The 16081-nt window shown below is 25.1% G+C and overlaps 1 protein-coding gene across 1 annotated transcript in view; it reads left to right on the forward strand.

The window, feature by feature from the left end:
* The first annotated feature begins 372 nt into the window (after positions 1 to 372).
* Positions 373 to 16081, forward strand: part of LOC107456089 (inactive dipeptidyl peptidase 10-like) — a 267929-nt gene continuing 252220 nt past the window's right edge. The window contains exon 1 of the mRNA XM_087167493.1: positions 373 to 907. Within this exon, the coding sequence (XP_087023619.1) occupies positions 848 to 907 (60 nt within the window). The 5' untranslated portion in view covers positions 373 to 847. The remainder of the gene's footprint in view (positions 908 to 16081) is intronic.

Here is a 16081-nt window from a genome sequence, read left to right on the forward strand (position 1 = left end):
ATTTATGTTAAGTTCTTGAATTCCAAAATAATTCTAAAACAATTTTATATTCTTTTACATTTGTGAAGGTATTAGTTTTTAAGTTCTAAGGCTATCTGATGTATTAAAAAAAATTACCATTATATTTTTGTTATCTATAAAAAAGGTTTAAATAACAGAAAATAAAGCGTATGGGGAAATTTCAAACAGTTTATGTTGCAATACATTCAGCTTTCCTTCGATCGAAATTTATATCAAAGTGAATATGCTCTAAATTCAACGCCTTAGGGAAGGAGGAACAAATGACAATCGATTCCAAATTATTAGCACGATTTCAGGATATAGGTGAAAGCACCTTTTCATTATTAGTTACATTTCCTTGCTATAGATGGCGTGCAAAATGCCACCAAAACAAAAAATTCTGAGCTTTCGTTTGGGAAAGGAGAAAATTGAGCTTTCTCCTCGTTTCCAGAGCGCACCGTCCAGTCAATAACTGAATAGGGGATGATCAATTTGTCTTGCAATATCCACTTTCTCCCGATTGCTGGTTAAACCCTATTTTAACCGACTGGTTCGAACCTTTAGTTGGTGGCGCCGGTATCCCACCTGTCATTGCGCACAGTCAGCGAGCATAGCATCTGAGAAGAGGCTTCACCCTGGAACTTCACCCTTAAGGGGGAAAGGCTCTCCCCGAGGTACTGTCCCCTTCACGTTTCTTCAACTAACTTAAAGTATGTGCTCAACTAGTGGGTATATATTAAAGAGAAGAAAGAGTTGTTAGCAAGTTTCGAAGGAGAAGAAAAGGTGAAATAAGAAGAGTAAAGAAAGAATTCTTAACAAAGATTAATCTTGCGGATCTTTCGACCCTATGACTGTGGAAAGAAAGCACGTGAAAACGCCACCGGCTCAACTTCAGGCCGCTAAAGAGGTAAGATGAGATAATTTAATTTATTTTCTTGATTATGGGAAGTGTGGTTAGTTTCTTTCTAAAGATAAAAAGAAACAGAGCATTAATGTTTAGATATTTTTTTTTCGTAAAAATATCTTCTCTATTGTTGGAGTTTTTATTTATTGGCCATAGGATTAGTGAATTGTTTAGTATCAAGGAAAACAGAATGACGTCTAAGATTTTTTACATTTGTTTTAAACCGTGACTTTTAATTAATATTGCTTGCTTCTATTTATTTTAAATTAATTATCAGAAGTTTATGCACAATGAAAAATATCTAAACTGCTTGATGTTTCCCCCCCAAAAAAGGAAGCAGAATGGTACAAAATATCTGGACCACTTAAATTTTTTTTAAATAACATATAAATACATGTTATTAAACTTCAAATTGAGTAAGTAAAACTAGAATCGTGCTTATTATGACATGTTGTTTCGTGAAATATCAAAACTTAAACTCGAATTTCACAAAATAAGTTTTTACATTAATTTTTTTTTCTTTTTTTGAGTTAAGCAAATTTCAAAGAAAAACAATGAAAAGCGCTTTCGTTAATTTTGAATTTTTCCTATCATATTATTTCAAAAAAATCTTTTAAAACTTTTTTAAAACTTGTTTCTAAATTAAAAAAAATGAGTTTATATTAGGATATTTAATTTCTTAGTGAAAAAAAAGTGTGTTCATTCAAATGAATTTTGAAGATAATTTTACAAAGAAAATTTTTTAACAATCATGAGAATATTCATGAACCAATTTCTTATGATCACTCTTTTTAATCTCCCTCGAAAAAAACTGTTAATTAAACTATGATAACAAGTCTTTAGAACATAAATTATGGAAAATGAAATAACTTTTTGCGTAATCTTACATCTCATTAAAGATATTTAAAAGTAGTTTTAAGAAATAGGCTAAGAGAATTGGAACTTTAGTTTAAATTAAGTTTTAGATAAGTATTAATTAAGTTTAAAATGTAAACCCAACACACAGTAATAGAAAAATCGACATGCATGATATTATATTTTTGGTTTTGAGTAAAATAAGCTGCATATTGTTATAGTTAGTAAAATGACAATATATTACAAGAAATAAAACGAAGTTTTAATATTATGCAACAGACTAAATTACTCATCCCTGAAATGAAAAAAATTATAATCTACTTATTTATATTTTACTTAGTTAATTAGTTCTCATTTAATTGATACTCAATTATTTCTAAATAGTTAAAGTTAAATTAATGATGAAAATAAGATCGAAAAAAAAATTATTTTTGAAAGATTAGTTAATTACTTTTGAAATATACTTGATAAAGAATTATTTACTACAAAAATGATAACTGAGGCATATTTTTTAACCGTTACATTTTTTAAGCAAGTTTTTAAACTTAAATACTAGTCACAGCAGTGTCAGGGATGCGGGTTCTAATTACTGGAACCCTTAATTGCTTGTAACATTAGTTAAAGCACAAAAACTAATAGTAAAATTTAAGCAGCTTAAAGAGGCTTTTGTTGTCCTTATAAGCTCTTAACACCAACTACTCAAGTTTTTCAGAGCTTATAAAGAAAACAAAATTGAAATAAAAGTGAATTTTGTTGCTTTCATACGCTTTTTAACAAAATAATAAAAAAATCCTACTTATTTATAACATAATCATTTATTGAGTTTTAATTTGCAATACAATGCGACAATATATATATATATATATATATATATATATATATATATATATATATATATATATATATATATATATATATATATATATATATATATATATATATATATATATATATATATATATATATATATATATATATATATATATATATATATATAAGGTTCTAATATATTTCAGAAGCAACGTTGGTTTAAAAAACTTATAACTTATATTACTGCTGGTGATTTGTGTAAAAATAATCCTGCAAAGCCTTATAGAATTGCGATTTTACTAAGAAAAATATATCCTCCTTATGGAAAAAGAGCAGATTAAATTTCAAAACTAGTTTGGAAACTTTATATGTGCAACTGAAAACGTATTTGAAAACAATTTGAAACCCTCATATATATATATATATATATATATATATATATATATATATATATATATATATATATATATATATATATATATATATATATATATATATATATATATATATATATGTATGTATACAGGGTGGTCCTAAAATATATGTCAAAAATGTAAAGGTAGGTAGAGAGGACATAAATAAGCATATTTCGGATAGGAATGCGTGTGCGGTAGTGGCACATTAAAGCACTAGCTTGTGAAGCAGTATGAATCAAAGGAAACTGAATAGACAAATAAAGACAAAGGAAAACAAAAATTTATCAACAGTTTATAAGAGGTGCCCGAAGGAGCAGACACCAACAGCGATACAAGATTCACAGCGACGGAGCATGAATCAGCGTACATTAGAAAAGACGACAGGCATGTCGAGCACATCTAAAGCAGAAACAGACAAGCGTTCAACAAGATCTTCTTCAGATGTGATGGGACTCTCGTACACCAGACTTTTAATATGGCCCCAAAAGAAAAATTCCAAGCAGGTTAAATCAGGAGAAGGTGGTGGCCAGGGAACTGGACCGCCACGTCCTGAATCCAGCTAGCAAGCGCTTTTATACGCCGCAGTCATCAGCACTCCCTACCGGACCAAGGCGGCATTACCGCACACACAATTCTATACAAAATATGCTTATTTAGGTCCCCTCTACCTACCTTTACATTTTTGACATATATTTTAGGACCACCCTGTATATATATATATATATATATATATATATATATATATATATATATATATATATATATATATATATATATATATTAAATACTATGGAAAATAATTATAAATACCTGGAAAATATATATTTGATTGATGTTTAACAAATCAATCTTCTACATCATTAATTATTCAGTTTATTATAATATTATAAAAGAAAATTGAAATGAAAACCTTGACTATATTAACGCAATTATAACTTTATAAAACAAATTTAATCATTTAAATTTTTTTGCTATCTAATGCAGTACAGTTTTTGAAAATTTATTAATGAAAAGAATCTTTTTGACTATGTTATATGTGTGAATACTTTTTGTTTTATGTTTAACAAATTGTGTCACATATGACACAGTTTTTTCTATTAACAATCCTACAATTTATGAGCTGGTTATTTTATAGAGTTTAAGTTTTTAAATCATACATTTTCCTAATGCGTATGTTTCACCAAATTAATATTTTATTATTTATACATAAACAAGTTTTAATACCTTTATAGTAGATTAAATAGTTTTGTTAATTCAACAGTAATACAATTTATTCAATAATTCACTTACTTAAATTATCCTGCTTTAATTATTTTTTTAAAGGTGACAAGACAGATATCACCAATTCCTGAAATCATTGAGGTGGGAATAGATATGCATGCACTTAATTACTTACGAAGTAAAATTTCAATTACCTATCCTATTTAAAAGATATCTTAAAACTCATTTATAATAAGCTCATTCTAACTGCTGCAGACTTAACAGTTTTAATTCAGTTCTTTCATTTACATAACAAATTTTAAAAATCACGCACTCAATTCCTATTGAAATTTATTTTCATCTTCAGAACCTTGTAATAAAAAGGTTCTAAAACATGTTTAATGTTCAACACCTTTTTATATTTATAGACTAAAAAAGTATCCGACCTGTAAAATATTTCTTGACTGCTTACAACTGATGCAATAAATAAAGCTCTTATTTTATGAAGTAGGTTTATGCAAACTTTATTTATATTACGTCTTGAGAATTAATAAATGTATAATAATTACCATGCATAAATTGCATAATAAATCACGATTTTAATAAATTTATATATCTATATCTATCTATATCTATCTATCTATCTATCTATCTATCTATCTATATATATATATATATATATATATATATATATATATATATATATATATATATATATATATATATATATATATATATATATATATATATATATATATATATATATATATATATATATATATATATATATAACGTTAAAGAGACTATTTTCTGCTATGAAATATTCAGTTTAAAATTAAAATTCAGTTCATTTATTGTTAGTTTACGTTTAATGATTAATAATTATATTGACTAATAATTCTCATACTAAGTGCATTCGTTCAAGCTAATAGCATTATAATGCTAAAGCGCATTTACTTTAGTTTTATGAAAGCAGAAATATTCAAGTATCTTTCTTAATAGATATCTATTTTAATAAAGTTGCATAATATAAAATAATGAAAGTTGAACTTATATATTTCTTTAATTCAAATAATGATTAAGTGAGAATTATATTTAAAACAGTTTCATTTTCCTTAGAACAGTACTAATTCAATGCATACAAATAATATATTTATGATTTAATTTTAATGTTTAAAATGAATAAATATTTAATACCGGCTAGATTTATGAGTATTTATTTAAAAGAAAATATATTTACTGGAGATATTAAAAATTTTTATTTTTTAAATTCAAGATCGAAAGTATCAAACTGCAACTGAAAAATCCTTTTTCCTTTTATTCTTAACATAAATATGGCAATGCGAAATAAATGATTTTAAAAATTTCAATGCTTTGTTGAATCAAAATAAATTTGGTTGCTTTATTTTTAATTTATCAAAGAATATTTCAATGTTTGACAACAAATAAATATTGTAGACAAATATAATAAAATAAAACAATATTTTTATTTTGCGATTTAAATTTAAAGATTATAGATTTATTGCTTTATTTTATCCTTATTTCCTTTAAACGTATTTTATCACTAGAAATTCTATCTTCATGAAACTAATGTTTTATTTTCTTTTTCCACCATATTTATCGTCATTTTTGTAACATCGCATTTGAGAATGCAAAATAAGATTTTTTAGATGCAAGATATTTTGAGATATGCTGTTTTATTTGTTTGTTTGTGCATTTAATTTTCATTTTTTTGAGAATTTACATTAGATTTAATGTAAAAATTACTATAAATTGAAAGGAAATATACTTAGAAAATAAATAACTACTAGAGTTTTGATCGCATACATATATAGTACTACACATACTTATTTTTTTACTTTGGTTGATAAATTCATATAGATATTAGAAACTAAAATTAAAAAATACAGAATATTAAATTATATTTTTTAGTCAATTGAAATAATATGCAGCATATTTAATTAATTGAAAACCAAAAAATATATTTTTGTAATTGTTTAAATTAAAATATTAATTCCTAATAATGTATTATTAATTAAAATTTAAATTCAGTCTTCATTTAAACAACTACAGAATTATAACTTAAAACTGTAGCTTTATAAAAATACTTTTTCCAAATTGAAAGAGTGAGTAATAGTCACATCAAAAGCGTGTATTGCTTAATCAATAGATACGCACTTGTATCAATATCGAAATAAGTAAGACTTCAATGTAACATGCATTTTAATTTACTTTTATCTTGAATTTGGTATTCTTCAACTGTAATTTCAAATTTGAAATGCATATGTATGCTTATTATTAAAGTTTAATATAAAAGCAGAATTTAACTGATCTATGAAAGCTTTTAACATATGATGCAAGAATTTAGAATTCGCGTTGCTTAGATTGATTTTTTATTTATTTAAATAGTCAAAGTAAAACAGCAAGATAAGTGATATTTAATTGTAGGTGAATGAGGCGGTGTTTTTAAAGGCAGATGCACACTAATTGAAGCAATTAATTACATTTTTGTATCTGCACTTATTTTTTTAAATCAATTATTACTGTAATGAAGTAATTTTAGAAATTAAATGCAGTAATATGAAGTAACTAGTTGCTGGGGTAAATTTGTAGGCGAAAATTTTTTTTTTCAATTTTAAATTTGAATTCTGATCCATGTTCATGATCAATATACTCAAATTCAGTTTTGCTACATAATTTACTTTAAATAATTTTTGTTTTAAATACATATATATATTGAAATTTGCATATATTTAATATATTGGATGAATATATTTAAATATATTGAATTAATCTTGTTTTTTACAAGTTCCAATTATAATTGCTGACGGAAAATTCTTAATTAAAACTAAAATTCATGACTGAAAATTCAGTTAAAAAATTTTTTCAATTTTATTTTTAATATAACTTAATTGATAACTTCCAGAATTGATACCATCTGTAATTCATAGATATCAATCTTTGAAACAGATGCATTTATTTCATACGTTTGTGAAAAAAGTGTGCTACAAAAAAATGGAAAACATTAAATATTTACTGTTGTTTAAGCATATAGAATCGAGAAAATCTAATCCTGTCATATATTTTTGTTGTTGCGTAGACATCTATCAGTAAAGCTTTTTATTAAAATGCCGTAGAAACCGCACAAAATGAGTTTTTCCTTAAGAGTGATCAATTAATTAATTTATTTTATTACTGGTGTCAAACCAAAAGCTACAGCTGATATGAGCGTTTTGATATTTTATATCATAGCCTTGTAATTTTAGTACCAACTCTGAAAATATCATGGATTTTCAATCAAACGTTTGAAGAAAACTGACTAATTGAGAGCTTTTATAATGGTATTAACCCAAGTTTAATTTACATGGATTTTGGAATTAAAACTTGAAAATGTCCGTAAATATCTCGATGACATGAAAACTGTAAGTCAAGATTTCTTTACCATTGAAAAAATCAGTGAGATACTGAAGGTATACAAACATGGATAGCGTGATTGGAAACTCTAACCATAATATGCCATACCAGCTCATGGAACTGAGTTTTCATGAAAGCTAGGTTATTTTAATTGAAAAAAAAAAGATAAAAACTTGACTTAAGTTAGTTATAGAACAAATTTGTAATACAGTAAAATTAATTTGGTTTAAAATCTTTTGAAAATATTCAATATAAGTAAAAAACAGTTATTTCTACATATATTTACATTTCGTTTTTAATATGGAAGCAAAAAAAAGGGTATACATTTTTTGAAAATGATTTAAAAAATTCTCACATTTTTAATTAATTCAAGCATTTGATTTTGTTGTTATAAAACAGCTGTGTGAAACATTTAGGGCAGTATACTCTAGTAGCTTTTTAAATTTTTGAAGAATTTCTGCCATTTATAATTTACATTAATTTATTATTCTGTTCTGTAGTTATAAGCGATATTCTAACTTTAATTTTAATTCTGCAATATACATGAAATAGGCTATTAAAATGCATTTGCATTACGCATAAAAATTCTATAAAGGTGTTGAATTTGTTAACTAACAAGTAATATGAAAAATAAAAATGAAAATTCAATTACAATTGTAAAATTTTTCGAAAAAACTTCAACTAAAGGAGAGTAGACATTTAAAAAAATATTTAAGAAATATTTTTAATTACTTTTCATTAAGCTAATTTAATACTAATCTTATTTCTATGATGAAACATGTGTCACTATGAGACTAGGAAAATCATTTTTATTAAGTTTTTAAATGAAATAATTTGATTAATATTCATGTATAAATAAATATGAATATTTAGTGAATAAGTAGAAATGAGTTAATAAGTGAATTCTATAGATGAGTGAGAAGCTGAATAGATTGTGTAACTAATGAAGAACAGAAGAAGGAAAACATAATATATATTCGGTAATTGTACAAATTCTTGAATTGGAGAATGAATCTGAGAAGTGCCTAAGCGTTGAAATATTGAAGCTATGGATTATTTTATGAATAAGTAAAAAAAATAAAAGGAATGAGTTAAAAAATATTGAATTCACAGTAAATGATCTTAATAGAGCTTGTAATATTTTTCTTAAATTTTCTAAGTAGTTTACTTATGCATTTTAAGATTTAATAATTTTATTTCAAAGTTTTGTTTTCTTTCATAGGATATAAATAATTATAATAATTGATATTTCACTAGATTTTTAGTAATGATAAATTTGGCATCTGTATAAAAAACTCTGCAAATATTTATTACAGACACTATTCATTTGCTTTGTTGTCCATTATTTATGCCAGTGTATGAAAAAAAGTGACTATGATAATTAGTAATTTATAAGTATTTTAGTAATGGTATGTCAGACATATGATCTTATTTCGTTATTCTTCCATGTATAAACGATTTGAAAAGTATTTAAGCATTACACAATTTATGTGCTTCGATGTCTAATATCCATTTCAATATATGGACTAAATAATTATAATTATTAATAATCCAGTAGTTTTCTAGTTATAATGCGTCAAGTACGCCCTTAAGCTTAGTTTATTATCAACCTGTATATAGAGGAGTTAAGTGTTCCTTCACCATGCAAATTACATCCCTACTAAGGACAAATTTTACTCCTAAGAAGAGGTGCTTTTCATTTCTCTTAAGATGACATGTGGATCTCAAAGTCCAATATAGTGCTCGTTAAAATGAATTAGCCCTTAGAATGTTCAATCAATATTAAGCCGCATATTAGAGATAACGGAAAGGATTTCTCTAATCTAGTGACTCAATCAATTATGGCAAGTTAGCATCTGTACAGAAACAAGCTCTTAATATTGATTCGTCAGTTTTCCTGAATGACTAAAAATTAATCTCAAACTTCACATTAGAATCTCTAATATATATATAAATAGTAAGTTTCTATAGAAAATCAATACTTTGAGTGCCTCCTTAATAAAATGCGATTGAATATTTTTATGATTAATGATATCAATGAAGATGATATGTTGATAATACTTTATTGAAAATAGAGTACTTGGGAGGTACCTTGAAAATAGTAGTTTTAGAGAGGCTGTGATTTTCCAAAATTCTTTCCGGAATCGAAACTAATGATTAAATTGGAAATTTAAATTCCTTCAAAAAGAAATTTTTCAGGAAGACATATAATATTATTATTAAACAAAAGCGAACAAATAATTGTAGCTAAAATTCTTTTCTCATTATTACTTAATCAAATATGCGTAATTTTATTTTTTAAAGACATAGTAAATCATTTGCAATTCACAAACAAAAATCATAAAAGTCAATATTAACACAAAAAATTGTGTGTTGGTTTTAAAAAAAAAATTCCTTTCACCTTTGCCTCAGTACTGATTTTCAGAGCCAAAGAATAAAATCAAAATTGCTTTTTGCACTTCGTTTCTCTACCGTCTGGGTTTTAGCACAAATTTCAATGCTTCTTTGTTCTACCAATAAGGGTTATTAGCATTTTTATGAGTTTTCTTTTAGATTTTTTACGTTATTGTAATCAAGCAAAATAAAAGAAATTTCGAGGAGGTTGAGCTTTGTTTTTGTTCATTAAAAAACCTTTATTTCACAGAAATGAATGCAAAAACTAAGTATCGGTTACAAATAAATATTAAAAGAAAATTGATATTAAAAATAAAGAATTTAATATTAAAAAAATTGAATTCAACTAGTATAGAAAAATAAAGACTCAAAGGGTAAAACGAGAAAAACGAATAAAATTAATAAGTTATATTTACTACGCATAAGCTGCAATTATATAGAACTCATAAAATGAGTTAAAAATATAGAGAAAACATGGAAATTAATAAAGAGTAATGAAAAATAAAATATTCTTAAGAAATTATTAAAAAAAAACTAAATCTTGTACCAGCATTGACTGTTTTGTATATTTATAAAATTTAATTGAATTTCGAAATGTCATGTTTCTGGTATGTCACAAACAATATTTCCAAAAATAACTAGCTTCAGAACTTCACATAAATTTTTCGATATCTAATTTTTTTATCTCAACAGTTGTAAGCATTTTTAGAATATACGCAGAGGGTATTATTTACAAAAACTTCGTTTAAAATTTTTTTTTCTGTCAGTAGTTTGTTTGTCACATAAAAATCTGTCATTTTCCTGCCTACTTTTATTTAATGATTTATAACCAAAATCGATAGCAGCAGAATTTAATATCTTATGTTAATAGATTGATTAGATACCATCCTATCTGAACATGTCTTGTTGCATAAATAAATATCAAACTATCTGGTTCAAATTTTATTTCAAAATTTTTTTCAAGGTGAGTAGGTTTTTCTGTTGTCATTTTCCTGTCTACTTGAAATCCTTAATAACATGAACTACGTAGATTTAGTTGGGTTATTTCAAGAAATCCTTTTGTTTTCTGCGGAATGTAAATGTCTTAGGCCGAAATGTTAAACTAAAGTAAAGTTAAATGCTATAAAATGGCAAATTTGTCATTATCCTGGCTGTCATTTTCCCGTCTTATGAATGCCAGGACATTGAAGTGTTACCAGAAATTTTTTTAAACAGTATACTGTAAAGAGGGACAGCAAATATTAACCTAATATCAAGTTTATGTATGATTGTTATGTGATTGAATGCAATAAAAGTTATTTATTTATTTAATGATTGCTTATTATACACAATTTTATTCTGTACACATTAGCAACAAATGCACTTTTGATTCTTTCTACAGTAGATAAAAAGAATTAATTTAAGCAATTTATGGTTCATCTAACATAAAGGCTTAAGTTGAGTTACTATTAGCCTAAAATGACTGTTTTTTAAACTAAGCTAATATGTCATTTTCCTGGCATTCAATATTTGGTGAATTTCAATTTTATTTTTTTTTCTTGAGCAAATGTCAATAAACTACACTACTGTCTGTAAGATATTAATAAATGTAACTAAATAAGTGTACAAAAAAAAATTAGATTATTTTGAAAACTTTAAATTTGAAGTAATTTTTTGGTCCGAATTGTCATGTTTCCGAAGAATCACCAATATACATATATATATATATATATATATATATATATATATATATATATATATATATATATATATATATATATATATATATATATATATATATATATATATATATATATATATATATATATATATATATATATATATATATATATATATATATATAAAGGATGAAATTTTGTTTAAAAAACCGGAAAAAAAAGATATAATCTTTTCTTCAGCCACACGATTGTATCCGCAAAACTGTTTTGCGGATATAATCGTGTGGGCTGAAGAAAATATTATATATTTTTTTTTCTTTCTTTTCCGGTTTTTTTCCGGTTTTTTAAATAAAATTTCATCCTTTTTTTTATTTTTTTATATATATACATATATATAAACTGTTGTTTGTTATTTTTTTACTTATTATTTCCCCCCCCCCTTTTTTTTTCCATATGTCTATTATTTTTCTTTGTTTTATTCTTCATTTTGAACTTTTGATGTTTTCTCTACATTTATAACTTATTTTATCAGATATATATACATATATATCTGATAAAATAAGTTATAAATGTAGAGAAAACATGAAAAAATTTAAAGAATATTGAAAAATTATACTCCTAATATTAATTTTGTTTTCAGATTTATTGATGATTTAATTATCTTTAAATTTCAAGATTATACAATTTTAGTAAATAGTTTTTTCCCCGAGGAATTAATCTTGCTTCGTAATCATGAGTATAATGTTAATTTTATTTATTGGATTTGGGTAATCAAGAAGAAGAAAATATCTGCTTCGTTGATTTATACGATAAAAGAAATGATTTTAATTTTAAAATAAATAAACTTATTAATTGGAATTGTGATGTTTCTAAAAACATCTATTTAAATACCATTTTTAATTAAATGAATAGAATTAAAAGAATATGTAGTAAGGTTTATTTATCCAAAAAACAAACAGACAAACTCTTTTAGAATTTGATAAAAACAATGGATACCCAACTAAAGTAATTAAATTCAATATAAAATTATTGAGTTAATTGTATGTTATTTTAGATAAATTTACTAAAAAACTTCTTTGTTATTTTATATAATTTTTACCATGTGCAAATCTATTTCGAGCAAATACGCGACTAAAAATATGTACTAAACAGGCAATTTATGCTTCTTTCACACACTCTCTCTCTTTCTCTCTCTCTCTCTCTCTCTCTTCTTCTTCTTCTTCTTTAATAATAGTTAGTTTTCTAAAATCATCATCATTATATAGTTAAATATCAACCCTATTGATTGTAAATATCTTTAAATTATCTAGTATAATATTAACTTGGGCACATTTATTTTCGGACCCATCCTTGGTAACTAACAAACGAAACGCGTTTCAGTACTGCAGTAAGAACGCACTTTAAAACAATCAAAAAACCCTCTTTCTACGCTTTTACCTCAATTTGCGCTTCTGTTTTCATATTTTGTAATCTAGCATTCTTATTACAATGATATTTTAAATCATTCTGAATCTTTTCCAGTTCATGTAAGTTTATTTGTATTCGTCTCCCTTTATAGATTTCGTTTTATGTTTTGATATCTTTTTTTATACATTTAATTTTCTGTTTTTTGCGTGATATTTATTACTTAATATTTATTACTTTATGTGTTCTACTCTATTTTGTTTAAAAAAATCGTTTGAGTGTTCCTCACTCTATTGTATTGGTATATTTTGCTTTGGCTATATTGAAACAATGTTAGAAAGCATTCCTTTTTGCGGATATAATCGTGTGAGCTGATGAAGAGATTATTTATTTCTTTTCAAGACTTTTATTATTTTTGTTTAGAATAATTTTTTTTTCTCTTTCTTTCATTATTCTGTAATTATTTCCATGTTTTACATTTTAAATTTACACAGCTTAATTTACACACACACATATATATATATATATATATATATATATATATATATATATATATATATATATATATATATATATATATATATATATATATATATATATATATATATATATATATATATATATATATATATATATATATATATATATATATATATATATATATATATAACGCTAATACGTATGTATCAATAAAACCGATGATATTCCTTTCTCGCGTTGGCAACAGTTTTCATTTTTAATTGATAGGCTTCGGTGCGCAAAGGCACGTAGTGAGCATAGCATATGTCTAATCGGGTGAATTCTCACCGAATTATCAAAAAAATGCTCACAAATTTATCTTCATCGAAGCCGATGCTTTACATCCGGCTTTCAGTACTATTTCATATTGTTTTACAACACATGGTTTTAGCCCTCTGGTGGGAAAGACTTTAAAGCAAAACTTACAAAAGTTACTTTTCTCAACAACTGAAATTTAGAATAGTGTGATTAAGAAAAATATGTGAACTGTTTGCAATTTCAAATTAATATTGAAATGCACAGGTTTAGAATTTTCTACAGTTAAAGTTTTCGGAACTTCAGTGTTCAAAAAAGTATACAAAAGCTAGACGTTAAGAACGTATCCAATGCGCGAGCAAAGCGAGCATCGGATTGCGAAGCAATCCGAAATGAACTGCGAAAGCAGTTCCGGGGGTTGGCGAGCGCCAGCGAGCATGGGGCGAAGCCTCCTAGTATATATGTATATAAACAAAGCATCACGTAAATTGTATGAAATAAATTTAAATTAGAGTTAAAAGTTCCATGTAAGTAGATATCTCTAAATAATTACTTATAATTAACGTATTCTACTTAAATGAATCATTTATAGAAAAAAAAGTTAAAACTTAGTTCTTTTTTTAGTTTTTATAGTCTTCAAATAAGATTATTTTCAATGCTCCTTTCAACTAATAAATTTTGAGGGATTTCACTAAATGCACTATTTTGTACCCCATAAATTTTAATTAGTACTACCTAGTTTTTTTCGTTTAAACAATTCATTTTGCGTGTAAGAACTCTGAATGCTTTACTTGAACGCAACAAAATAATCCTTAGGTTTGTTCATCAAAGTATTTTTATCTATTTGAATAATTTACAACCGTTCATTTTCTGTTGTTTTTTTTCATTTAAGTAACAAAACTTCCATTAAAAGGATTTGAAAGCACTCAATTTTCGATTGAATAGAAATCCAACAAATGCCTCTAAAAAACGAGCAAGGATGTCGGAAGATAAAACTTATCCAGTATAGAATAATGAAAATCATAATAAAATCTATAAATGAGGGTTATTTGCAAATAAATAGGTAAAGTTCAAGATTTCTCATTTAGGAATTTTCTTTAATCAATATTGTAACATTTTGTTATGAAAACTTTGTAATTCGATATGTCTTATTGAATAAATATTTAATCGTAAAATATTACAGGTAAAATGCATGGGTCATTCCTCCAAATCCTAACAATATCATGTTCAAACAAAATATCAAATATTTTCTAGATTCAAAGTTATTTTTTATGCTTTTAAGACGTATATTTTTCATGCATACAAGGAAAATTATTCATTTATAATTTCCTAAAAGATTTTTAAAAGTTATTCTATGATCTTTCAAAAACTTTTTATTAAAATTATTTAATTTATGTAAAATCTTCACATTACTTTAATAATTGAAATAATATGAGGAAATAATATACATCTGAAAGCGTTAAGTAATATTTTTTGAATCCGCTTAGTTAATTAAATCACCAAGGTGTATCATTTGAAAGTTAGTCCCGAAGATTCCATGTCACTCTCCTGGTCCAGGTAATTTTTCTATTGTTTTAGGAAAAAAAAGGAGAGTATTGCGAGAGTACTACCGTTTATTCCTTCTATTCTTTTGGATTAATTGAATGTTTAGAAGACCTTATTCACATGATCTTCTTATTATAGCTTTAAAGCTCTAAACTGAGTAGTTTAACAGTTTCCATGTCATGTATTATGTATAATTATGTGATAGTTCTAATAGAAGAAATTTTTTAGCCTCAAAAATGCCGTTAGAAGTAAGTAGCACGCTTTAATTAAAAAATGAGATACAAAAATGTTACGTTCACAAAATTCCTTGAGGCAAGAAATTTATTTAACTGTCAGCATCGTTAAAATGAGTGCGCTTTTCCCCCCTCTTCTTAAGTGCCTGATAAAAAGTAAGTATGAATTTGTTTCAGATTTTTTAATGGATATTTAACTTTAATGAGTTTGTGACTTTAAATTTTCTGCTTTTTGAGAATTACACGCACTCAAAATTTATGTTTTGAATAAAAAAAACTATTAGTAAATAATTTATGTATTGATTCATAATTTTACAAATATATACATTATGTGTAATCATGACAGAAGTATTTTAATTAGTTATCAAACATTTCAAATATCTGTAAAAACAGATAAGTGAAAAAAAGTGTGTGGCATAAAGTGTGATAACTAGACAATTCGAGCTATAGTCATATTTTGTCTGAATGAAAATG

Source organism: Parasteatoda tepidariorum, chromosome 7, assembly GCF_982258835.1.
Source record: "Parasteatoda tepidariorum strain Cologne lab strain chromosome 7, Ptep-v5.0, whole genome shotgun sequence".
NCBI classification, from domain to species: Eukaryota; Metazoa; Arthropoda; class Arachnida; order Araneae; family Theridiidae; genus Parasteatoda; species Parasteatoda tepidariorum.